This window comes from Podarcis vaucheri (genome assembly GCF_965113315.1).
Source record: "Podarcis vaucheri genome assembly, chromosome: 2".
Classification (NCBI taxonomy): Eukaryota; Metazoa; Chordata; class Lepidosauria; order Squamata; family Lacertidae; genus Podarcis; species Podarcis vaucheri.
The window spans coordinates 47,652,495-47,678,340 of NC_138760.1; the positions used below are offsets into that span (position 1 = coordinate 47,652,495).

At 45.2% G+C, this 25,846-nt stretch overlaps 1 protein-coding gene across 6 annotated transcripts in view; it reads right to left on the reverse strand.

Moving 5' to 3' along the window:
- The window catches only part of ADGRL1 (adhesion G protein-coupled receptor L1), a 133,011-nt gene that overhangs the window by 10,484 nt on the left and 96,681 nt on the right, over positions 1-25,846 (reverse strand). For 3 of the 6 annotated variants that reach the window (XM_082213623.1, XM_082213620.1, XM_082213625.1), the window contains exons 5-21: positions 25,703-25,720; positions 17,132-17,932; positions 15,105-15,419; positions 14,512-14,615; positions 14,201-14,386; positions 12,898-12,936; positions 10,572-10,755; positions 7,732-7,854; positions 7,389-7,594; positions 6,910-7,080; positions 6,282-6,491; positions 5,470-5,690; positions 4,662-4,728; positions 3,825-3,916; positions 1,356-1,524; positions 281-409; positions 41-137 (exon numbers count right to left, since the gene is read on the reverse strand). In XM_082213623.1, coding sequence (XP_082069749.1) covers positions 41-137; positions 281-409; positions 1,356-1,524; positions 3,825-3,916; positions 4,662-4,728; positions 5,470-5,690; positions 6,282-6,491; positions 6,910-7,080; positions 7,389-7,594; positions 7,732-7,854; positions 10,572-10,755; positions 12,898-12,936; positions 14,201-14,386; positions 14,512-14,615; positions 15,105-15,419; positions 17,132-17,932; positions 25,703-25,720 — 3,132 coding nt within the window. Of the gene's footprint in view, positions 1-40; positions 138-280; positions 410-1,355; positions 1,525-3,824; positions 3,917-4,661; positions 4,729-5,469; positions 5,691-6,281; positions 6,492-6,909; positions 7,081-7,388; positions 7,595-7,731; positions 7,855-10,571; positions 10,756-12,897; positions 12,937-14,200; positions 14,387-14,511; positions 14,616-15,104; positions 15,420-17,131; positions 17,933-23,587; positions 25,131-25,702; positions 25,721-25,846 lie in introns of those variants that run through there. The other 3 variants (XM_082213621.1, XM_082213624.1, XM_082213622.1) reach the window with 3 other exon arrangements.

The window sequence follows — 25,846 nt, forward strand, 5'->3', positions numbered from 1 at the left end:
AGTTGCAGGAAGTGATGGAAAATACAGAGTGACTGCTCACCTCGATTAAGGGTGGGAGTGCTGTTGAGATCACCTGCCATAAAGCTGGACTCAGTTTGCTTCCTTACAGTATCATTCCACATTCTCCGGATTCGGCTCTGAAAAGACAGCCCCACTCTGGATTCAGTAGGGCAACCAGACCCCCAGGGGTATTGTGGCCTAAGAATATGCCCCAGCCTCTCCTGTTCTCCAGACCAGTAACAGCAGCACACACACCCCAGCCCAGTCTGCCCAATGGTACCTGTGTCCCAGTGTAGTAACGGTTGTTGCTGCGGATGGCTGAGGTCTTGAGGGAGCCCAGTGTGGCCCCTGGCGGACTCCGTAGGCAACAGGATGCGTGTCGCAGGCATTTGCTGAATTCCCGGTGAACCTGGCGCATTGTAGGGAGGAGAGTCAAGGAAGGGGGAAAGGCATGAATTGTCTTGGCTACAACATGGTCATTCAGGCTGGTTCTGCCCTCTTAGCTAAGCCTTTTTGTCACAATCTTTACCTTCACTAGGGCAGCAATGTTCCATCAATTAATTACTTAAATTTATGAGTTTAAAACGTTTACTTAAAAAGGGTCACAATTAATCAGGCAGATATTTTCTAAAGATACAAATACTTATTAAAAACTGCAGGTGGCAAGCATCATCTTAAAGGGGCACTCCCCCCTTTTCTCTCACGCACAGGAGGGAATGATTCTTCTAAGATGATGCCTGCTATGATACATGGGTATGTTATTTACAAACAAAGACAAAGACCCATCTTCCTTCTGAAACTATTTTCTTTACTTTTATGCAAACTTAATTGATTAATTAACTAATTAATGGACTAAAACTTGTTTAACTGACTCAGTGTTTCTTGTTTTTTAATCAGGCAATTGTCCTATGCAACTCCTTTCAATTTGGACCCAAAGTCCTTTGCAGAGTCAATGGTTCTCTTTAAGGCTCCTGCACCCCCAACATGCAAGCAAGGTTGACAGCTCTGCCCAATGACCCTGGGTCTCCTAAGTCCCTCAGCCAGCACCTCAGAATACCAGCTCCCATTGTTCTCCACAACTTTAAGCAAAAAGTGTTGTCCTTCAGTTCTGGACTACAGATACAGTGGTACCTTGGGTTAAGTACTTAATTCGTTCCGGAGGTCCGTTCTTAACCTGAAACTGTACTTAACCTGAAGCACCACTTTAGCTAATGGGGCCTCCTGCTGCCGTTGGGCCGCTGGAGCCCGATTTCTGTTCTCATCCTGAAGCAAAGTTCTTAACCCGAGGTAATATTTCTGGGTTAACGGAGTCTGTAACCTGAAGCGTATGTAACCTGAGGTACCACTGTACTCACCTTTTTCTGAAGTGCACAATGAAATACGAAGATGAACATGCCTTGGAAAGCATTGAAGGTGGTGAAGAGATAGGCCATGACAACAGACTCCTTGTTGATGAAGAGGAGACCAAATGCCCAGGTGAGGCCCAGGAGAAAAAGGAGAGTGATTGCCCCGAGTGCCCAAGACCTGTAGAAGGAGACGCTAGTGAGTTCAGGGGATTGGGAGTCCTCACCAGAGCAAAACTAGTCTCACATCTCCCTGCTGTTATGCTATAGATGCCTCTGTACAACTTCTGGCATGAAAGAAACAGTGAGACAATGTTAGGGGGATGGAGAGAGAAAGATGGGCAAGGAAGTCAGCATGTGGGAGATTCTCCCATAGTTTGCTAGTGAGGGAGTTGTATATCTAAGAATTACCAGCCAAATTGTTACTACAGACCTCCAGTTATTCTTGGCCCAGAAATGTTGACTAAACTGCCTCCTTTACATCTAACCTTTGTTGTTACAAAGGGCTTCCATTTGCTGAATACAAACACAAATCATGGGACTTGTGTACTACCTGCCATTTCCTAACAACACACCATAGTCCCAAATGTTACTTTGGTGGTCGCTCGACCATTCGTTTGCTTGTTTTTTGTTTTCTCTCTCTTAAAGCTTCATAAGCACTTCCACACTTGAGTGTGCTCAGACTCTAAAGGGGCTTTTCAAAATGAAAGGCTGTGAAATGGCATGGCCATATATTTGTCACTCGTCAGCCGTGAGATCAAAGGCACTCTCTAGTAGGTGCCCAAGAGACGGATGCTAGACTTACTTCCAAGCAAACATGGTTAGGATTGGCTCAGGAGTATCCTCTTACTGTCAGTTCTCCCAATCTTTGCTCTTTGAGTGGAAAGAAGTGATCAACTGTCTATTTGTACTTTGGATGAAAAAGACAAAACTAAAACCACAAAGTGTTGCTGTGTTTATTTCTGACTGAGATTTGGCAACTAAAATAACACAGAAAGACGGCAGGAAGCAGGCTGCAAAACCACACCAGCAGTAAACAAATGCACCGGAACTCTTTGGTAAATTAACTAAAAAGAGCAGGATAAGGAAGCATGTAAAAACTGGGCTGGTAGATAGAAGTAATGGTTATATTGCCAGTAACAGTGTTAATTAGCAAAATTAAGGCTGCAATCAAAAATATGGTTATTTTGAAATATAGCCAACTTAAATCAGTAAGGCTTACTCCATGTTTACATAGTTAGGCTCTAATAAATTTTGTAAGAGGTAACCTGCAAATTAGGATCAAAATACATGTGACTTGGAGTTCTGTTACTTTAATTTTTCTTTTTAACAAAGAGCAACCGTTTGTGTGCATGTCCATACAGAGGGCTGTGTGATTTGGATCAGGGCAATAGCACAGAGAAAGTGTGGTCTACCCTTTCCCCCCTTCCTTGGTTCCATGAGGTTCATACTTTCTTAGTTCAGTTTTCATTAATGTTTGAGCTTCCCAGCTCTCTCTTTTTATTTTTTACTGGGCTCCTCTGGATCCTTGAGAGGTTCAGCAGCCTCCTCTGTCCACAGCACTTGTCCAGCTACCTGGGTTAAGTATTGTTCTGGGTCACTTGGGCAAGGTAAAGGTAGTTTATAAAGCTGTTAGGATTAGCTGAACTGCATTTCTCTGCTTAGTAGACTTTAAGCTATGAGTATTTTTTTTTTTTAACCTTAACTCAGCATTAACCAGGGTGTTCTCCCCACCTCTAGATTATTTTGTATGAATGAGTGTAAGAAGATGTGAACTTGTGAGTAACGCATGGCTTTTGACAGACTGGCATTTGCAGGCTATTTGCAGCACTGAGCTTGACAAATTCCCTCAAAGTGTCAGAACTCTAACCTCATTTGCTGCTTGACTCAGACAGCTCCACTGTGCTGACTGAATGAAACAGCCTCACTCTATTCATCTGAGAGGGTGACAATTCCTTTCCTGAATATAAGGACACTCTCTTAAAACGAGAGAATGCTGGTTTCACAGGAGCCTTTGCAGCGTGGTGGGTCGTGAGGAAAAGAAAGAAAGATCTACTCTACATAAAGATGGCCAGCAGTCCAAAGCCTTTGGTGAAGTGATCAAACAAAAGCTTCATAATGTTACCCAGTGTAAGCTGAGTGAGTCAACCCATATCCCAGCATTCTGAAAGGATCATCTGAGCCCATAAAGCACTATGCTTTGGCCTCTAGCCTGTTTACTCCCAGCTGTAGGTCACTCAGCTGAGTGAGACACTCCTGAGACAGATGGGGTCCTCAATATCATGGTCTGGACAAGAGTCCGGTCCCTTTAAACCCCAAGTTGTCTGTTTTCTCTGCTCTGGCTTTGTCCCACTAAGCTGTTTTAGAGGAACCAAATACAAGGCACCACAGGAATCTGAAGGCACTGGAGGTGTGCTATTAAGGTAGGGAGAAGTTTGGATCTAAGCCAGAGGATGAAAAGGAATCCAAACATAAACTCACTTGATGTTGTCCAGTCGGCTGGAGTCAGGCTTGAGGACCGACGTGTTGCGGATCATCTTGTGCAGAGTGATCATGAGGAACACCAGGTTGATCTGGGGGATGTGTACAGATGGATGTGAGCAGGGGAAAGGGAGTCCTCTGCAAAAAAAGCACCTCCCACTTTCCCCTGCTAGTGGCTTTCCCCAGATGCAGGGGAAAGGGTTTGTCAGTGTCATTGTCTGTGTGTGATGGGAAGGAATGAGCAATGTGACATCCCAGGCTAGGACATGCCATTTTAGGAGATGAAACTTAATTTTTGCAAATTTCTTCAGTGAGGGGCCTTAAAAATAAGCTTTGGGGTGTGAGGAATTCAAATCTATTATTTTTGTGATTGGACAACATTCAGCTTGGCAAGACTACACTTGATGAAGAAGCAATTAAACTGCTTTCAGATAACCAAAGAATTTTAATTTTACCTTCTGAAAATGCCAGGTAATGTAAATAATAATAAAATAATAATACTGCAAGTACTTGGCAACCACTTTCAGTGATTTCTACACAATTTTACACACATTCTGCTTACCAAGAAAACCTAAATTATATTTATGTAACCAAAATGTCTTTTGAATTCCCAAGTCATGTTGCAACTTTTAAGCACCTCTCATATTTGGAATTTGAAAGTTGAAAACACACTCTATACCAAGGCATTCTTCTTAAATCTGGGAAGAAAAAGGGAGGTCTAATGATGGGTTGAGGAGGAGAGCAAGGGCTCCGGTTCTCTCCTCAACTTTGGGACTCTGATCAACTGATAAGGGAAATCCTTGAGTGTCTATTCCCAAACAATCCCTAGTGACTCACCACAATGACAGAAGAGACAGGCCCAATGAAGGTCCAGATGAAGTAGTTATCAACTCGAAGCCAACATCTGCCAAAAGAGAGCAGGGAAGTGTCAGATGGAAGCAGGAAAAACACCTCAAGGCTTGATTGCCTGAGTGCTTATTGGCACGAGATGACACTCACCCAGAAATGTGCTGTCAAAACCTTGCCTGTTCTCTGCTCATTCTTCTGCCCTGCCCCTCTGTCATAACATCCATTAAAGGACTTCTCATCCCGTATCTTTCAAGTCACCCAAACCCACCTCTAATCTTGTTTTGCCAGTTCTGTTGCCAACCTTTTCAGGCTCATGGGCAAATTTGGGTTTCTGAGCAAGTGCTGTGGGCACCATCCCCTCTGGCCACATCTCTCCTCACTCCCTTGGTCGAGAGAGAGAGAGAGAGAGAGGAAGTCTGGGGAAGTCAGCTATAGTAGAAAATATAAGCCTGAAAAAGAGCATAGAACTAAAAGAGGAAGGGGGAGACTGTCACTCTTCCAACTTCCTACTATGTACTTTTCAAGAGAGAAGAAGGTAATCATCTTCACCACCTCATGATCAAGGGGCAGGGCAGCTCAGAAGCTTCATGGGTGTCAGGGGAAGATTGCCAGGGTGTCCCTAAGTGTCACATTGGCAACCTCTACTGTGGCGCTCCTCCTCCCACCGTTAAGCGTAGAGTTATGTGTGCAGTGTACTAGCCTCTCCCCCCATCCCCCAGTTATGCCTCAACCTCCTGTTTTTATCATTGCCATGCACCCTCCACTAGCCTCTCCCTTTGGCCTTCCATGTACTCACGCTTTCTCGGTGCCATAACTGCGGTAGTCAATGGCGGCAGCAATACCCACTACCAGGGCAGGGAAGCAATAGCCCCCCAAGTAGTAGTACTTCTTGCGGGAGTATTCGCTTTCAAAAACCTCAACCAGCATGAGGTAAAGGTGGATGGCTTCCAGGCACATCCAGGAGAACGCTGCCAGGAAGAAGTAGTGCAGCAGCCCTGCAAAGATGGGGCAGGCAATCTGGGATGGAAGGGGAGAGACAGAAAAAATCCCATCAGCACAATGCCTCTTTTTGTAATGCATTTATTGAATTAATTAAACAGCACACAATATTATTTTTTTTAAGGCAGTGATGATTGGAAAAGGTGCTGCACTTTTAAAAATTGTGTAGTAACCACAAGGGGAAAATGCCCACCCTTGTACCCTGCAAACGCACACAATTTCATCCCTGGGTCTGCAGTACCTCCTCATGACAACTGGACATGCCTGTGACAGCTGGCTGTTCCCGGCAGCAGTGGTGACTTAAGCAGAGGAGAACAATTGTGTTAACTGTCCACTTTCCAGGTGCTGCTTCTGTCACGAACAAGCACATGCCCATGCCTGGTAAACTGAGTCTGTTCTAGAGTGAGCTGAAACTTCCTGCAGATATCCCATTCCTGTTACCCCCTCCCCTCTGTGGCTGCACTGACTTGGCAAAGTCAAATGTTCCCCAGTGGGATCTCCATCCTGTCCTATTGTACCACATGCCCCTTGGTGACTCTCAACTCCCTCCATGCAGAGGAATATGCCGTGGTGATTTTGGTGTTGCTCTGAGGGGAGATTGTCACGCACCTCATACTGTGTCTTATCAATGCCGATGAGAAAGAGGAGTTCAGTGATGAAGAGGTTTATGCAGAGGTTCTTGTGGATGGTGTTGCGGTCAGTCTGCAGCCCACGCAGGAAGCAGAAAGTGGAGATGCAAATGGCCAAGCAGACCAGGGAAATCACAATGCCCACCCACGTGATGACAGACAACAGCAGCCCATTGATGCGGCCCTGGTACTGAAAGGAAAAGCGGAATGAGGCTGGATGTGCACAGCTTTCCTCTCCTGTTATATACTCTCCCCTGTTGTAGAGTTGAAATTTTAGGTTGACTGTAATACTGGTAGCACTTAATTTACCGTCCTCTGCCAATGGACTGTCTCCATCTAATAAACTGCCACCCTCCAAGTAACTGTTAATCCAGTGCATCTTTATTACGAACAGGGAAAGAACCAACTCCCAGTGTTTCATGTAAGAATAATGACCACCCTGATTTTCTGGGTTACCCATATGGACAAGAAGATACTGGGTGCATAATGAACTGGAAGGGGGACCTTGACTGTGGCTGGGGATGGTGGCAGAAAACCAGTTCTCTCTGCCCCCCAACCATTCTGGAGCATCTTCCCTCAGCCCCCATCAGTGGGAATGATATTCTTACAATTTCACGGTGTGCCATGAGCACAGCAAAGTTGGTGAGATGGCTGCATGCACAGGTGGTGTGGGTCGTGTTGGTCTCCACCAGCCGACAGCCCTGCGTGGACCAGTAACCCATCATGGAGCGCTCTGAGTAGTTCCAGAAAGAGCAATTGGCATTGAAGTGGTTCTTTTCCTATATGGAAAAAAAATATGCCTGTAAGAATCGTCAATTACATGGGGTGAAGCCAGAGCAGTAGAGGGGCCCTAGGCTTTGAGAAGTTGGGATACAGGCAAATGGTTCATTCTGGAGAGAATGGGAGTGAATTGGCACATAATCAAAACACCAGCGTCAATGCACGTACAAAGCATAGAGTTTCCAATGTTGGGCGTATGTGTGCAGAAATAGGACACAGACCACCAAGTGCATTGTGGGGCATGCCCTAGGATGTGCCAAAAACGGGGGAATGAGCACACTGATTCCAGATGTCACGCAAGTCTCACCTCCAGGTGGGAGAGGGTAAAGATGACGGGGTCCATCAGGAAGACGCGGCTAGATTCCTTGTTGATGGAGGCAGCAATAACTTGTGAGTTGACAACAAGCGAGGGGCTAATTGAACCAACCTCACTACCCAGCTTGATGGTGGCATTCTCAGTAGAGAGGAAAAACCCCAAATTTTTGTAGAGAATGAAGACAACCTTGACCACCCCTGAAGAGAGAAGAAAGGGAATCAGGGCCATGATATTGCACCACAAAAAGAGGCAAATGTGGTTCTCATCACATTAGAGAAAAGGTCTTTGAGATCCTGGCGTCCCTTTCCCTCCCCGAATTTCGTTCCCCGCTCACCATTACGACTGTTTTGCTTGATAGTGTTGGCTGACAGTTGGATGGAATTCTTGGTGGTATATTCATGTGGGAAAACAATATCTGGCACTTGCCCCTCTGTATTCAACACTGACACCTCCAGCACTGCAATGAGGAGGAAGAGCGAGATGAATACAAGCAGGAAACATAGGCACAATATTCAGAACAATTTTTAATTATCCTCTTTTTAATTTGATTCCCCGCCCCGTAAGTGGAGCTTATACCTTTCACATGTTACCTCATCTCTGGACTACCTGAGCAGCCATGGAGCGAGCCTGTTTCATTATACATCTGTCCTCGAAATGCTCTGTGGACACCAAATTGCCACCCCTATTTTGTGGCTGCTAACACTATATTTGGCGATAGTTTTTGTTTTGTTTTGCCCACATCTCTATGGTGAAGTAATGTGCTAAATGCAAAAATTCTGTGCAGGCATCTGTACCACTCCTGCCTGTTTCTTCCTTTGATTTGTTATTTCCACTCACTTATGAATTGCTGTTCTCTTTCTTTGTCTAAATAGCCTGAGCTATTTTGGAATTTTATTGCTTGCACTGCTGCTCTGGGGTCACTTAATCCAAGCAGCAATGACATACAAGAGAGGATTTTCAGAAGACTAGGCTTTAATGTTTTGTTTTAAGAGCTTTGGGTTAGGTTTCCTACCAGAAATGAAAGTCCCCCCCCCCAGAAGATGCTTGAGAAAGCTGTCAGTTTATAGTGCTGAAGAACATGACTACTAGAATTGTCTGCACAAAAGAGAATTAGCTTGCACAACCATAATTGTCTAGATTCTTTGACAGTTCTGACCAAGCTAGTAACACCTGGTAGAATGCTCACTTGTAATAAAATGGTTTGGATGATGCTGTTGAAAGGTTTGGCAATAGTTGTACTAATGGATTCTATCTCATTAGTGGTTATCCAAGGCATAAAACATGGGTGGGTTTTTCCTCCTTCAATAGTGCAGGCTAACATGCTTAATTGGTTCCCTGATGTAATTTTATAGTTTTTGCCTCAGCCTTACCTTCTGCCATAAGCAGTTCCTTCTTCTTGTGCAAGAGCCAAACAATTTAGAGTGAACATCAACAGATACTGACATGTATTATTAAGCAGTACAGTGCCTGTCGGTATGTGGGACTTTCAGTGTGTGCACAGCCATAGAAGAGAGCTGCATTGGAAATCCAGCAGGAACAAGAGACCCACACAAGACCGGTGCTTATATAAATGTGTGCAGGGAAATGCACTAGGAATTTAGCGGGTGGAGGGCGGAGAGGGCATCCATCTCTCCCTCCTCGTATTACTCGCCCTTTTGCCTGCCTATTCTATCCCTTTTTGCCTCCCCTAATTCCAGCCTTCTCTTCCCTCCATGTGCTCCAGCTCCTCCTGCCCTTTTCTTCTCTACTTGCTTCAGCACCTCAAACTGCACCTCTTCACTCTGCTGCCTAGGAGAACTGTCTTCAGTGTAGCACTAGGGTTGGATTTCTTCAGTGAGGCTCTGAAGAAGGTTCTCCAGGTACAACAGTATGGTTTGGTGTTGTAACAGCAGGCAAGGAGAAAGGATTGGGAATATATGGTTCTCCAGATGTTATTGGACTCCAGCTTCAATCATCTGTGGCCACCACAGCCAGCAGCCAGGGATGATGGGAGTTGTAGTCTAACAATATTTGGAGAGCCACGGGTTTTCTATTGTTGGCTTAGACACTCTGCCTCCCCAAACTCACACAGGTTTCAAGGCAATGCATTTTCAACTGCTTTCCCACTCGAAGCTAGTTCCTGGGTTGGGGTGCAGAGACAATGCATCTTCAATACAATGCCTCTTTCCATCCCCTGAAAGCTCGTGCTTGCAATATAGGCATATCTTGGAGATATTGCAGGTTCGTTTCCACGCCACCAAAATAAAGTGAATCACACAATTTTTTTTGTTTCATTTCCCAGTGTATATAAAAGTTATGTTTACACTATACTGTAGTCTATTAAGCCAGCCCCCCCCCCACCTTGCTTCAAAGGCAAGAGGGGAAGAACCCAGCTCCAGTTCTAGCCAGCTCTACTCCTGTGGCCAGAAGTGGCAGGGGGCTTCCTTCCCCTGGAAGTGGCCAGGCTTCCACATCGTTTTAAGAAGCAATGTCTACAAAGCGCAGTATATATCTTGGTCACTCTACAGCACAACAAAGTGATGGAGCCCAGGGAACTGGATCTATTATGTTATGATTGTTATTTCTATAGCACTTTCCAGTTCTCATCAGCTTCTCATCATAACAATCTAGTCAAGTAGCTTGGCTGAAGTTGACTTGTTTGAGTAAGCTTCATGTCCAAAGAACCACTTTTCACAAGATAAATTTCTCTTAAAGACATTGCTTTCGCAAGGGAAATGGTGTGTGCACCCTGCATATACATTGTCCTGAGTAACTAATGCACACATACCTCTTACTGGACATATAGGAACCCATAAGGAATCAGAATCTGTGCAACTTTCTAAATGGCAGCAATGTTTAGGTAAGAAATTTGTCCAATGCACTACACAACAGATTTCCATGGTACATTTGCATGGTAGCAGTAGACGTGCTTTAAGGACAATCCCAGTGCTTATAAATAAGGGCTTTTCCCATACTTAAATGACAGCTCTTCCCTTTACTACCAGTGTTTGATATTTCTTCCTCTCTACATTTAGAAGGCTCAGGCACTGTGTCTGCTCCCATTCAATGCAAAATTTTGAAGCAAAATGTTGGGGTCTCTGAGTAGGGATAACAGCCTCTCCTTGTCCCCCCATCCCCTCTATTCCTTTCCTCCCCCTTTAGTTCTTCTGTATGAGCCCAGCATCAAAGACTTACCCACATTAGTCTTGGCAGTGACAAAACGGGCTGGCTCTTTGACATTGTCAGCCAGTAGGAAGGCTCCCTCCTCCAGGATGTCAAGGAGCATTGTGGCTGTGTGCACTTGCTCTGTGGCATTCATGTCCTTCCATGACTCTAGAGCTTCAGGTCGCAGCAGGTTGTCCACTGTCTCCACCACAGCCTAGAATGACATAGAGCTCTGAGAGCGGATGGAAGCACCCCCCCTTCCTCTAGCTTCCCATTGTATAATAAACCAGCTACAGATGCCTCCTCTCACGGAGAGAAAACATTCATGTGTCTTTGTGTGGTGGCATTGCTGTCACCACCTGACAATTCTTTCCAGGCTGCTTTGAGTATAATTTTACAAGTAGTGTCAGAGCTGCTTCCAGATCCCAGCTCACAGAGGACCACGCTAGCCGGCAACACTGTACAAAAGTCTTTATTGAGTTACAGTTTCCATTTTCAAGCCGCAGCGCACAGCTCTACGTCTTAGAAGCTAGACCGGCGAAGCTCCGTCTGAGTCTCCGCCTCCTGTACACCAACTTAATACTCTAGCCTTACTCCACCTCTTCCGTCTTTCCTTCCTTCTCTGGGTCCCTCTGCCCCCCGTGGTCTCTTCCTTCCTGGACTCTTCTGACGCTGACCCCCCGGACTCTTCTCCCTCTTTGCGGCGGGCTTTAGGACCTGGCTCCCTATCCGGGCTGCTTACTGTGCCGCCTTCCTGTGCATTTGAACTTGGCGTGCGCGCCCAACCTTCAACCTTCCTCTTGACCGTTTCCTCGCTCCCCGATGGAGGTGTGGCCAATCCTGACTCATGCCCTCCCGCTTGCGGCGAGCCGCCTGATCCCAATACCTGGGACCCCTCCTCCCTACTGCGCTCTGGTGGGGAAGCTGGCCCCGATTTCCAACAGCTGCTCTCTGAGTCCCCTCTGGTCCCTTCCTCCTGGGGTGTCCCCCTAGGCGCCCCCCTTGCTCTGACCACTGGCGCTCCTTTCTGTGAATCTTCCGATTCACTGGAAAGACTCAGAGATCTCGGGCCGCTGTCATCGCTCATATTTCCTTCGGATTCCTCCCCCTCGCTCTCTGTTTCCTCCCTTTCCTGTGCCTCTGCTCCTGAACCCCTGACAAGTAGTATTGGGGTATTTTTTAAAAAAAAATTGTGCATGAACCATGTATTTGTTACTCCTTTTTTGTATAGGAATTAGACATTCTCCCTCCAAGCAGCCCTTCCATTGTAAGGGGGTATGGTATTTCCCAAATATTCCATAGCTGGGGAAAAGCAATTCTTCCCCTGAACAGCACAGGCATTGCAATCAACTGCCTTTGGTAATGCAGTTATGTGTATTGCACAGGCACCTACTAGAAATTGCCTTTGTTGAGCTCAATGATGAGTAGAACAATCCCATATCTAAATGTCTATGCCATTTGTAACTGTTTTAGGTTGCTTTTCTCCCTTCACATTTTAGAGTCTGAACACTTCTCCATTGTATTATTTCTTCACTAGAGCATGTATTTATCGCCCATGTGCCCACAGAAATGCCCTGTCATTTCGTGCTTTTCCTTTTGAAAATGTAGCTGAATTTATTATGTACTTGATGACTATTTAGGGAAGTTATGGAAAACAGCTGAAATGATGAAGCTATCCAATTATATCAGAGTAAAAGAAAATCAACAACAAATGGATAGTACTGTTGAAAACTGCTATTATTCGTACATTATTGGAACCAGAAATATAATGATAATGTACCATGATTTCCTTTAGTATTATGAGAGTTGTCTTTATGTGGTGTTCTTAGAGTAAAATAAAAAATAAATATTATTTTGTTATATTCTTTGAATCTATGTGTTTTCTCTTCCTCCCCCGCCTCCAGTTATGGAATGGGCATCTGTCATGATTTTTATAGGAATGTGGAGGTGGGTTTTCCCAGGGAAAATGTTAGGACCAAAAAATAAAAAAATGCTCAGACACAGAACTTTAAAGTGCAGACCTGTGCCTAATAATGCAGTCTGGATGAGTCCATACTCTAAAATGGCCCTATGTTGTGACAGCTCCCATGCTGATGCATTAAAGAGGCCCAGATTGGGCCCATTTCCATTGAGGTCCTGCCCCATTTGTGTTTGGGGAGTTTCCACTGGTTAATACCAGCCCACCCATCATCTGGACAGGGGCTCTGGGACATGCCTTGCCCATGGGGTCAGCTCTGCTCCACTCAAGCATGTTTGACTGGGGACCTGGATTGCTCTGTGAGATTCAAAACTGAGAAAAAACTTTGTTTCTTGGGTAGCAGCTCCTATCTGGGTTTCAACCACAGGACACACTCACCTTAATATAGTCCTTACATGTCCTTTCTCTCTTGTGCATCTGCAGGGGGATACATCCATGCCCAAAGTGAGCAATGGTTCAGGTGGACAAAGAGAGAGAAAATGATTAGAACGTAATTTCTGCAAGAAGGGTCCACAGGGATAGGTTCAGTGGGGATCTTAAGCACATTTGCTCTGGCCATGAAGTCACTCATCAACAGGCAGAGATAATGAAGGCATATCCTGAATGAAAGTGTAGATCCAAACACCTTATTGGACATTTAGATAAGATTTATTTACATTTGCTAGAAAGACTGTTTGAGTGGCTGTACAGCAGCAGCATTTGGTGGACTGCACCTCAAAAGTAGCCATTTTCAGCGTAAGCTGAATAGTCTCACATCAGACTATTTATTAAGAAGTGGGTATAGGGAACTTTGTTATTAGGATTGCATCACACAGCATAAAATAGGGCAAGGATGTGCAACAGGTAGATCGTGATCTACCGGTAGATCACTGGACGTCTGTGGCAGATAACTGGCTCCCCCTAAAGAAGCTCAACAACTTTGACCTGAACCCCCCAAAAGGGGGTAGATCACTGCCAGTTTTTAACTCTGTGAGTAGATTGCAGTCTCTTGGGAGTTGGCGACCCCTGAAATAGGGCATCCATTACAGAACTAGAATCTTTCACTAAAGATCAAAGATCTCAGCTTTCATTTCTAGCTCCCATGGTTATTGTAAAACCTGGATGCAGGTTCATCGTTTCTAGCTCCAACCCTTCGCTCTCGGTGGCATCCTTCTGCCTCAACATGCATTGCTCCCAATGCCTATAAGCACCAATCTTCCTTTACCACTCCTTGTCCCCCAACACCATGTTGCCATCTTTTTTCCTATTGGACTCTTGCACTTTTAAAAGCTGTGCAACAAGCAGAAATCCAACCAGTGACACTTTCATCATGCAAAAAGCTTTACTTGATGAATTGCTATCCCCCCCTCCCAAGACCAATTTTTTTGCATGAACTGGGGTCAGGCTCCCTGCCTGCCAGCCCTAAAACCACTGTCTAAGTCAGTGGCTTTCAACCAGTGTGCCGTGACACCCTGGGGTGCCTTGAATGGTGGTCAGGGATGTCACAGGCAACACTGGCCTCTGCCCCTCTTTTCTTCCCTCCCTCCTCTGATGCCTTCTTGCATCTCTCAAAGTCTTGCACAGTTGTTTGTTGCAGCAGCCCTGACTACAAGCTCCCCAGGCGAATGGTTCCTCTGGGGCTGGCCAGTGGGACTCAAAAAGGTTGAAAACCTCTGATCTAAGCCATTAAACTACTATGCACCTTGTTGTAGTTCTTGCCAGCTGACTCTCTCTCAATAGGGCGCAGCGCTTGAAGTTGTGCATCCAGAATGTCCAGGAGCTGCTCCATTAGTTTGACAGAGGAGCTGACATCTCCGGCGTAGATGGCACCACGCGTATGCCGGGCTAGCTCACTGGCAATATTGGCTGCATTCTCTCCACTCTTGATCTGCCAAAGGTGGGGAAAGGAATGCAGACTGGCCTCAGTCAGGTAAAAGGAGCTGTGCATGCATGAAGCCCAAATGTGAACTGTCTCGAGTGAAGACCACTGTAATGGGAAGGGGAAAGCAATACCTTCTGTGCCACTTGGTTGACCCAAGGACTTGTGCAGTTGCTGAGATCAGGCCCCCGTGGGTTCCAGTTTCCCTCCGAAGCAAGACACTGGAACGAAGCAATACCTGTGCACAGGAAAGCAGGGGGAGAATTCAGTCAGCTTCCAGCTGCTTGGTTTCCCCCTTCCACCCCCACCCTATCCCAGCACTAGACCAGAGATTAAGGGTCTCAGAGAGCAATCATAACCTTAGTAGTGAATGAAGAGCTCTCTTCCTAGACAGCCCAGTTCTCACATCTAACTAATATAGCAAGGAGTACAGAGAAGGGGTAAATGGCTTAGTACTGTGGCAATAACAAGATGAGTTCTGTTAGCAGGGGATGGCAGGACCAATTCATCCCACTGAGAATTGCCAGCTCTGAGTTCACATTGCAGAAAGTCGTGTGAATGAATTAAGTCATAGCAACAGTTCAAGCTGTCACACTTTCCTTGAGCTGAGTGCTGTGGGGTCACAGGCAATATCCTGTAAGCCCCATTTGCTCCTTGCACCATTGGCGAGAATACACTCTGCCAGAGTCCCATCTTCTCTAGGACTCAAATGAAGCCAGCTCATTACCTCGTGTGCCCTTAGGGCAAGGCCTTTCGACCAGCATGCCTTGCTGTGTGGCTGGCCACTGGACACGCCGCACCTCCTTGGCTTCACAGAAGAGCTCTGGAGAGACGTGCTGATTGTTTGCTGGTGGACGCCGGGTGCTGGGCATTATGGCGGTGACTGGGTGAAGCTCTGTACCCTTCTGGTTTATGGCACCTATGGGGTGGGTGGTGAGGGGCACCTGCCGTGTTGTTGTTGTAGCGGCAGGTGAGACTGTGCTGGTGATGGTGGTGGGACGAATGGTGGTTGTAGTGCTGAGGGGTGTCGAGGTGACAGGGCCTGTGGGTAGAAAGGCAAATAGATTTCCACCCCCATACAAAATATCCCCACAGGTTCAGCCACCACATGCTGCACACACGAGTAAAATTACCTTTTCTTCTCCGAGGTAGAAAAACCAAAGAGTTGGACGCACTATAAGGCAGGTTCCTATGCTCTTAGGTAGCACTGGTTTTTGATTTGCATCAAAGTAAACGTCTCTAACCAGTTAGCTTGACAAGTCCCTACTAAATTCTTCACATCTCTGAAAGTATATATCTGCCAGGTCCTTCCTGAAGGGATGGGACACAAAGGGCCAAATCCTCACTTGCCATTTTAAATGTTAAAAGAAGTATTCATGAGCATGATGCTGAATGACGTTTCCTCAGAACCAAATATTTTTAATTAATCAAATGCTCAATTTCAATGGAATTGTTTCTATCTGGGAAGTTTAGCAAAATTCTGTTCACTCTGAAAGTAATCACCTTTTGTTCTCTTTAACCTGACCAGGATTGGTACCTTGGCCAAACTCTTAAATCTCTGGCGAAAGTGGAAGAAAAGGCAGATGCAGCTTCTCCTAACTATTCCACTCCAGAGCCCTGTTGTGCATACACACTCCAGCATCCGTTGTGCTTCCTGGCACACCTGGAGACCCGTTTGAAGGGGCCAGGCAGCAGGTCTAAGGAGGCGGTGGGTGGCAGGAGCTGTGACTGCCTTTCTCTTGCTACAACCCCAAGTTTAAAGGCAACATCTGGTGACCAAGGTAAAAGAAGGCTACATTTCGCTCTTCCCCACCCCAACCATGCAAGTAACCTGTACATGCAAATGTAACCTTATTCAAGTTTAACCGTTAGTGTTGCACAGGCAGCAGCTGTGCAATGGGGGCGAACAGAGAAACAAATTAGCTGCATATTGCACTAAACAAATCTGAATCTGCCACTGCACCTGGGCATGACTGATCTTGAATTTCCTGTATTCAAAATAAGCACAGATTCCCCCCCCCCTTCAGTCCAGCTTCAAGGAATTAGTTTTCGTAGACCCCAGGCTTCTGCCAAATATTGCACATCAGACAATCCATCTCTGTCAATTTAAACTCCACGTGATGCTAACTGTCAGAATTTCAGGCACACATTAATTCTTTTGGGGTCACAGAGAGTTTGAATTGAACTGAGCAGATTCTCTGATGCTTACTGTACGACTGGAACTAAAAGACCTGCTTGTGGCAAAATGGCAAAAATGAAATATATTTTCAAAAGCCAGCTTTGGGACTGAAGCCTTGCTTTGTAAGATGAACTTGCTATTATATAGTTGGATGTTTCCTGAAATGTGATGGATGGCAGAGAATGGCAGAGATATTGAACAGTAGAAGTTGGGAGAGACAATGGCTCAATAACTTGAGATTGCTTGCCGAGTACCTTAAGAGTGTGTGTTGGTGGTTAGCTCAAGTGAAAATGTATCACTCTTAAGCAGTACATTTGGGATTGCCTATACATAATCTTTAGTATAATGTATATATTTTAAATATACATGTATTTAAGAAGTAATTTCAAGTGAATGCTGTATTTGCAGAAATGTACAATTAAAAATGGGCATTAAGCAAATGAACACGGCTTTTTTTGTCCCCTAATGTATTTGACAACCCAATGGAAAATGGGAGAAGCCAAGGGCCCATGATTTCAAGTCAGTGATGATTTCTCTACCCCACCCCACGTTCAGGTACAAGGATTATGTCTCACCAGTACTTGGGTCAGGTGGGCCAAACTCAAGTGAGTAGCGCAGGACAAAGTAGTTGTTCCACACATAAAGTTGGTTGTCACGGGGGTTGTAGTCAATGGAGGAGATGAACTGGTAGGGGTTTGGGAAGGTCAACGAGATGGGTTCCTCCCGGTTCATATTGGTGTTGAACGCATAGTCAACACGGTTACCAGCTGCTTCACTGTCATCGTCCACGTAAACTGTCCGCACCACATAGAGGACTCCGCACACCATGAAGGCATTGGACGCTGAGCGCTTGTCATAGCCGGTCTCCCACGTGCCCTCAAAGCGTAGCGTGTAAGGATTCAGCTGGCTCACCACTAACCGGCCATTGTTGCCTTCAGTGGCATAGATGACCCAAAGCCCATTTTCATCCACTGCCAGGTCAATGTCAGTCTTGCCACCCCAACGGTAGGGTGAGGTGTCATGGTAGTTGGCTGTGTTGATGACTGTCTCTCCACTCTTAATGCGCGTCCGCAGATCATACTTGATAATGTTGCGTGTCCGCTCCTTGTTGTAGAAGACTGCTCCATCGTATACCACAAAACCTGTGCCGTCAACCCTGTTGGGCAGGCGGTAAGTGGTGGTGTGCCGGGCACCCACATAATCCTCCCACGAGGCATACTCTGTCAGTGTGTCTGTCCGGTATGGGATCCATGGCATGACGTATATTCTGTCTCCGGCTTGCAGAGGGTCCTTGCACCAGGCTCCAGACTGGTGCTCTGATTCATGGGCCGAGGTAGGTTCCAGGATCTTGTGCAGTGTCCCCGGGCAAACGAATACTAGGGAGGGGATGTAAGGGAGGAAAGGGTGATTGGGTAAAAGGGGGGAAATCCAGAAAGAATGTGATAGAGCAAGAGGAAAAAAAGAAAGAGAAAGAGAAAGAGAGAAGAAAGGATAAATTTGTAAAAGGCTGTTGGCAGGAGAAGTGAAATCCGCGCTGAGTTTTGAGAGCAGCTGCAATCATGAGACTTTTATCTGTTATTGAGCAGAGACGGCTCAGTGACAAGTTAAATAAATACTGGGGGCAGGGGAGCATCAGAGGAAAGAAACAATTTCTCCGGATCAAATTAAAAAGGGAATTTAGGGGTTCCAAACCTTCCCTCCCTTCCTTTTGCTACATTCTCTGGCATTAAGCAGAGGATGTCAGATTGTTTCCCTGCAGAGATCTGAGTGGCAGCATCTGGGATACCCATGAATCTGAGCAGGAGTGTTGCTGAACTGACAATTCTAGCCCCTACTCTCTGGTTGCATGTTCTGCATCACCTTCTAGAAGTCAACACTGCAACAGTTTAACAGCTTTGGGAAGGCAAATGGCACCAGCTAAACCCTGCATGATCTAAATCAGGTGCTCTACATTGGAGCAAATGGGGTATTACTACCTAATGGTATGGAAATCAAATTTTCAAAAATGAAGGGCTCAGTATGGAGCTGTGAGGCTGTTTGTCCTATGGGATCCACTGAGTAGTGTATGCTTATCTGGTCTGAGGGCCTGGTGGAGCAGAGTATTCTATGAGTCTCTCTAGAGGAGGGACATGTTTGTTGTTTACTCAACTGGACTCCTACAGAGTTTCTGTTCCACTTGATCTAGAAGCAGCTGGGGTTGCTTGTCCTATGGAGCTCCTTTAGAGCTGCAAAGGAGTACCTTTAAGGCTGGTAAGATGATCCAAAAGCTATCCTGTTCCATGTTCAAAGGGAATTACTGTTTCACTATGGATCAAGGCTAATTTATGCCAGCCGCCATGCAACACTTAAATTCCAGTTGTGTTAGCACTGAGACAGATGGAAATTGGTCCCTATTTTTGCATCTGACTCTTATAGTTCTAATTTCTCTCAGGGATTTCTAATTCAATTTTAGAAACTTAAAGTGTTCTTGAAATAGCTGTTTCAACCCTTCCAACTTTCATGGAATGGATTAGATTTTTTTTTTTTTGCAACTTTAGAACTGCTTTGTGGGAGTGCCTTCCCATGGGGAGGGGGTGGAAAAGGTGAGGGGCTTCCAGCCCTAAATTTCCTCTACTGATATCAAAACACTGTTCAGCGGGACGTTGGGGAATGAAAAACAAGCATAAGAAAGATCCAATGTTTGGCCAGTTAAAATCCCCCTGAATATGAAAGATTGGGTGTTTCCTCTTCCTGCTGAAAGAGACTATTTTTCAATCCCTGGGGACAGAGAGCTGTAGATTAGCTGAGGGACTGGATCCCTTCTGAAAAGAAGAACTAAAGGTATTGTAGCAGAAGGATGAAGTAACCAACAGCTTCTGCTTCCCCCATATCCTGAGTGCCACTGGAGCAACTTATCAGCCAGGTTTGATTCACATCAGCAAAGGACATGAGACTAGTGCACATGGCAGGGGGTGGAAGGAGTGATGTGACAGTGGGAGGGAGACCTGGGCAGATGGGAAAGGAAAGCCCTCCCTTCCACCCACAACCACCCAGTTGGCAGCCTGGAATCTTGGGAAAAGCCGGGAGGAAAAAGTTTGAAAGGAAGACAAATCAGGCTAGGCATTCTGCAAGTGTCTGCCTCCGGTTAGCTGGAGCAAGGCTGGGAGAAAAAAAGCATTTAGTGGTGGAAGGAGCAGGTGGGGTGGGGTGAGGAGAGCAGCATCATAGCAGAGAATTCACCTTGTCTATTACAGAACAGTGTCACTGAGCGGCCATAGAGGAGCCATAGGAGCCATCACACTAAATCCAGGCTGTGGGCTTTAAAAGGCTGCACAGTGTGCTTGTTAACCACGCCTCATTATATAGAGGCCAGTAAATTGGGTTTGCTGTCATAGTACAAGGGCCAGCGGGGTGGGGTGGAACCTGATCCCAAGCAACCCAGTTTCTGCTGGGGGCTGGCTTACTGCTTCTGCGTGTGGGATCAAATATACTTCGCACCAAAGTGTCAGCAGGGTTTTACTTGGGCCTTGTATCAACTCCAGAATGTCTGGGATATTCTGTGAATGCAGAAGTGAATTCTCTGCTCTGGCTTTACTAAATAACGCACAGTTGCTATGATGTGCCACATGACTCTGGACACAGCTTGCACTGAAGCTTATTGGGGATGGGCATAATTTAGAGACTGCTCCCTTGGGCTGGGGTCAGTACCATCAAACCCTGTCACAACACACCTGGAAGTGGATGAGGTGTGCCAAGGGTTCCAAAATTAATGGCAAATCAGGAGGACGGGAATTGTCTGGCACCAGCCATGGGGGAGGAGAACAGCACTTTTTGCAATGCCAAGCCCCCACGGAGCATTTATTAATAACCCCCCCTGCTCTCCCAGATCCAGACAGAACCTTTATGCTGCCATACCAGTACAAGTGGCCAGAGATGTGTTTCTCATCCACTTTTGCTTAAGTGAAGGGAGAGGACAAGGCAAACTTGGGTCTCATGACCCTGGCACAATCTACACTACAGTTAAGCAAGCTTAAGTCCCATAGAAACCAGTGGGATTTATGTGGGCTTAAGTGTATGCTAGATTGCTCCCATTGTTTCCAATGGTCACAGTCCTTGGGTAACCTCAGAGGGAGAAAGCAGGGCTGAGTCAGCAACCTGAGGAGTTCACTCTTATTCACAGTGTTTTGGTCTCCATGGAGATGGCATGTTGCATCCTTCTTAGCAATAATAAATGACTGATTTATTATCATTGTTGGAAAATTCTACATTCTAACTTTCGTGGTGATGGGGGAGTACTGGCACATGGAAGGGATAAGAGATGATTCACAGAGATGGACAATTGTTGGTCTGGAAGCCAGGAGTTCTTTGCTTCCAAACACCTTCTAACTAATGGACATTATTTGTCCTCTTGAGAGCTAGAGGCAGAACGCAGGAATCCTGGCTCAGAGAGACAGAAGTCCTTTGAGGCTTGCATTACACATTGCAATTTTAGTGGTGCAGCTTACAGATCCAAACTGAGTATCTGATCAAACCCTAACCTTTGAAAAGCTTGGAGGTCTTTTTGGGTTTTTTGTCCTCATATGTTCCACTATGGGGCTGTAATGCAAGGAGTTGCCTAGCCTTCCCTCCTTTAACTTGTTTTAAAGAATGCATGGATGAAATAGGCCAAGGAGGATGGGTTGTAAATTACTTGTCTTTCCCCCCTTAATTAGTAAGAAAGAGAGCTTATCAATCCTAGTATACTAGGTGTGCAGAGATCATCTATTTAGTCCCCTTGCATAAAACAGTACGGCTATCTGATATGGTCTGTGGTGCAGAGGGATGTAAAGTGATGGATGGGTTCACTAGTGAATGACAGCGAGTCAGGGGGAAGGGGAGCTGCCTAGCCTAAATGTTAATGACAAGGTCTGTTAAAGATCCCTGTAGTGTTTTCTGGTGTGACTCATCAGACAAGAACAGCTTAATGTGGAGCAGTTGGATTTTGTAGTGCTGCAAGGTGTCCCTTGTGTTAGCTATTTATCTCTGTCTAGTCCGTAGTTCTCAAACTTTGTCATAGTGAGTCTCTTTCAAGTCAAAATAAAAAGCGTTCAAGACTCACTAAGTGGCCGCCTCAAAGGTTTTATTTTTATTGGCACCAGTCTCAAGCCGTAGCTCTTAAGACTGTGCCAGTGTCACTTCACAGTGGCTGGATGCACATGTCACTTTCATGTTTGTGACACCTGTATCCTCCCTCACACACAACACACACCCGTTTCTGCACCTTTCCAAAGGCCACATTCCACAAGCCAATAACAGGGCAAAATTGTTGGCTTTTGTGGGACTTGAGGCCAGAAGATGGTCTACGGCTGGAGTGAAATACAGTACTGTTAAACAAGCTGCCCATGGGTGTGAAGGAACCTCCAGATCAATGCTGGGAAAAGAGAGGATTTGACCAAGTTGGTCAAAGTGGCTGGCCTGCTAACTTTATCACTCTCTTATCATGACCCCTCATTTATTTTCCTTCAGAAAGGAAGGTCATTCCTTTTCCTTACTGGGAAGAGGAAGTGTTTGAATCCCCAGGTCAGTAGAGCTCCCCTCCCTATTTCCCGGGGGATCAAAGCTGCCACATGGCCAGGGACCCATCTTATATCATGCCCATACCCATCCAATTTTCCCTGCAAATTGATGGTCATGCTTCAGGGAAACAGCTGGGAACTGAAAAAATCATCATCATCAAGCCAGGGTGTGGAGCCTGAACCTGTGAGCTCCGGCAGTCATGGTTTGTCAGTAAAAAAAAAAAACAAAAAATTGTCCAGTAGCACCTTAGAGACCAACTAAGTTTGTCCTGGGTATAAGCTGGGTATCTGAAGAACTGTGCATGCACACGAAAGCTTATACCCAGAACAAACTTAGTTGGTCTCTAAGGTGCCACTGGACAATTTTTTAATTTTTATTTATTTATTTCGACTGCATCAGACCAACATGGCTACCTACCTGAATCTAGAATCATGGTTTGTCAGCTTATTCTTTCATTTCCTAAAGCCCTCTATGGTTCTTTCTATCTAGTCTCACAGGCTTCTCTATCTATAGATATCCACCTGAGTGGAAAATACAGGGGATGCAACCACCATCCCAGTAACCTAGATGTAGCTCACCTAAATACTATGCCATGAACTGCAGAGTTTTCTCATTTCTCTCTCAAGGTCAAGCTGTCTATTGCTTTGGTTGGGAAAGAGCAGCATTAGAGTGAATAGGCTGTCTGGAGCCACTCTCTGATTAGCTTCCTCAAAGTGTACTCTTAGGACCAGTTAAGGACAGCAGTGGCTTGGCAAGAGAGAGGAAGTCTCCAGAATAGAAACAGCAATGTTTGCCATTATTCAGTGCATGTGCCCAGAGGCTCCATGTAGAGTTGCCAAAGGGTGAAGGTCTAGTCAGTGGACACCCAGGATGTGCTCGTGGAGATGGAGCCACATTTCTATTTCTGTAGATGCTTTCAGGAGCATGTGAACTTTGCTTTAAATGGTACTATCTACCAGACTGCTGAAACACTCAAGGTGGCTAGTGTTGTCTTATGGATTTGTATGTGTGTAGATGGCATTTGTTTGCTCCTGAATGTGTGTTAAATGCATCTGTGTTTGTGCTATCAGGTGCATGTGTTTAATCATATATCTCTATCTTTTTCTGAATGTAGAGCTATCAATATGGCTGTGTTCATGTGGACTTTTCTATGCATTACTTTCGGTTCCTTGGGTGACTGTTACTGCTGTGTGATTAGTGTGTCTCTATGGTTTACATTGCACAAATACACCTCTGTGCTATTTTTATGTACATGCCACCCTCTCTTGCCTACGTATGATGAGCTGAGGACACAGATAGGCAGCTGGATGGGAGCAAAATCCAAGAGATTTCAGATTTCTAATCCTGCCTAAGGCCTGCCTGCTCTCAACACCTTGCCTGACAATGTCACTGCAAAGCAGCTTCATGGAGTCTCACAGGTTCGGCTCAGCCCAGCTTCCCATCTGGGTTGGTGGGGTGGGATGGATGACTCCTGGCAGCGGGGAGGAGAAACACACCATTAAAGAATGAAGCGCTGGCGAGGGGGGGACAGCACAAAGCGTTAACTGGTTCCGATCCCTCATGGATGGGGCAGTGTCGACTCAGCCTTCTAAGTCGGGATGGGGGCAACTGTGCTCTGGGGTTGGGGGAGAAGATGTCAGAAACAGAGAAGGAAACAATCAGTAAAAATCCACATCCAAAACCATGGAAACCTGCGGAAAAGAAAAGTATAAGTATATGCCTCCATCCCCAATCTTGGGAAAAAATTCCAAACCAATGCAGGGGGGAAAAATCAACAGCGCTTTTAGAACAAACTAAACAGAGAGAAAGAGAGAGAGAGCGAAAGAAAGAAAAAGAGAGAGACATGGGTTGGGTGGAATCAAGCCTGGCTTTTGAGTTTTACTACTTTGAAATTAATTAATTTGCTCGATTCCTAGCGCTAACCTGACAGCTTGTCCCTTGTTAAGACAGGCTCATTGCAGTTGTGAGTCCTGATACTTACATTAGGTATATAACCTCCAGATCTAGCCAAGACATTCAAATTAAAAATACATTGACTGACCCCCACTTCTTTCATGCACCACCCCCATCTTCCCCAATAACAGACAGATAGTCAATGATCATGACTGCAGCTTTCTTTATAAAAAAAAACCAAAACAGGCAGAAAAGGGGGGAAAGATCCACAAATAAAATCACCCAGGATTGATCAGGAATTTAAAAAGAAAAGAAAGAAAAAGAAACAGTAAGCAAGAAAATTAAAAATTCCCACATCAAAGTGGTTAGTATATTGGTATAATTAATGTATATGTATTCTAGAAAATGTTATTTTCTATGGGTTTATCTGATTCTCACATTATCATGATAGTAGAGCAGAGAAAAAGAGTTAAGAAAAGAGAAATAGGCCCTTCAAGACATGTCAGAACATTACTTGGAGGTTGGGTGTGTGTGGAATGACTCAATTGAAAAAATAGCTGGGGGATTCGCTCCAAAGAACTGCCTAAGCTTAGGGTAAAATTCCCACTAAAAGATGGATCACAAGTGGAATAACTGATGCTCAGTTTTATCCACACATTTGTTTCACTTTGATTTTCAGACAGTAGTAGATAACAAAGCTACCCTAGTTAAAAGTGGCACCACTCAGCATGTACAACTGAATGTTCCTCACATAAAAGTGAGTCCACAAACAATAATGTATTAAATATGGTGAGAGGCTCAAAAGAGGACCCCTGCTCTACTCAATAACTGAGAAAAAAGGTGTTTTGTTCTGTGCCTTACACCCTGATCCTGAACACATAGCTTTGGGAGTGGCGGGGGAGGGGAGCCCCACTGATTGCAGTGTATAGGATCTAAGATGTACATTTCCACTGCAATCTTACAGGCTGCTTAAAGCCAGAATGGCGCCTTGATAAAAATTAAAACAAAGTTCTAAGTATGTAACAATCTCGAAAAATGTGGAGGAAGGCCTGGAAGTATCATTTGAAAGTGCCCAAAATAAAATATTTTTTTAAAAAATAAAAACACACCCTCCCCGTTGTTCTTCTGTACTGTGGCAAATTTTTATATGTAAATCCCATTAAAATTCAAGCATTTATTTTTTAAAAATCAGGAATTGGGATTAGAAAAAAAGAAAAAGAAAAAGAAAGAGAGAAGTTGTGGTTGAGGTAGGCCAAGGTACCCAGTTGGTTGCCATGGAAACACGAAGAAAGGAGCAGAGAGAATCAGTTGAATGATAAAAGACGCAGAGAACGGGTTGGAAAAAGTGTATTTCCCCTGAAGGAAGCAAAACCAGAGAGAGGACCCAGACATTAATGGTGCTTCCACTCCACATGTGAGCGAGGAGAAATGGAAAAGGTTTGGAAGGGCAGTTGTTAGATGGGTTACTTTATATGCTTTATTTGCTGAGTGCTGTTTTGTTATTGGAAGCTTTGTTTCTGGACAGGGAGGGGGATGCCAATTGGAATTAGTGAGACCAAAGAGAGAAAAGGTGGGGAAACCAAGGGGAGGGGAGGTGGGAGGTTAGGAGGAGGAGGATTGAGGAGAAAAGGTAAAGGAAGGTCACATTAAATATGGCCACAGAGAAAAAAACAAGGTGCTGGGTTAGGGGTGGGGTCAGTGGTAATGTTGTTGTTTACCTTTCTGTTCCACTTCTACTTTATGCATCGGAAGGGAGAGAAGAAAAATATATTGAAAAAAAAAGGTGCAAGAAGGAAAAAAAAGAGAAAAGAGATTAAATTGCTTTTGTTTCTCCCCGCACCCTAAAGAAACCATTTTTTCTT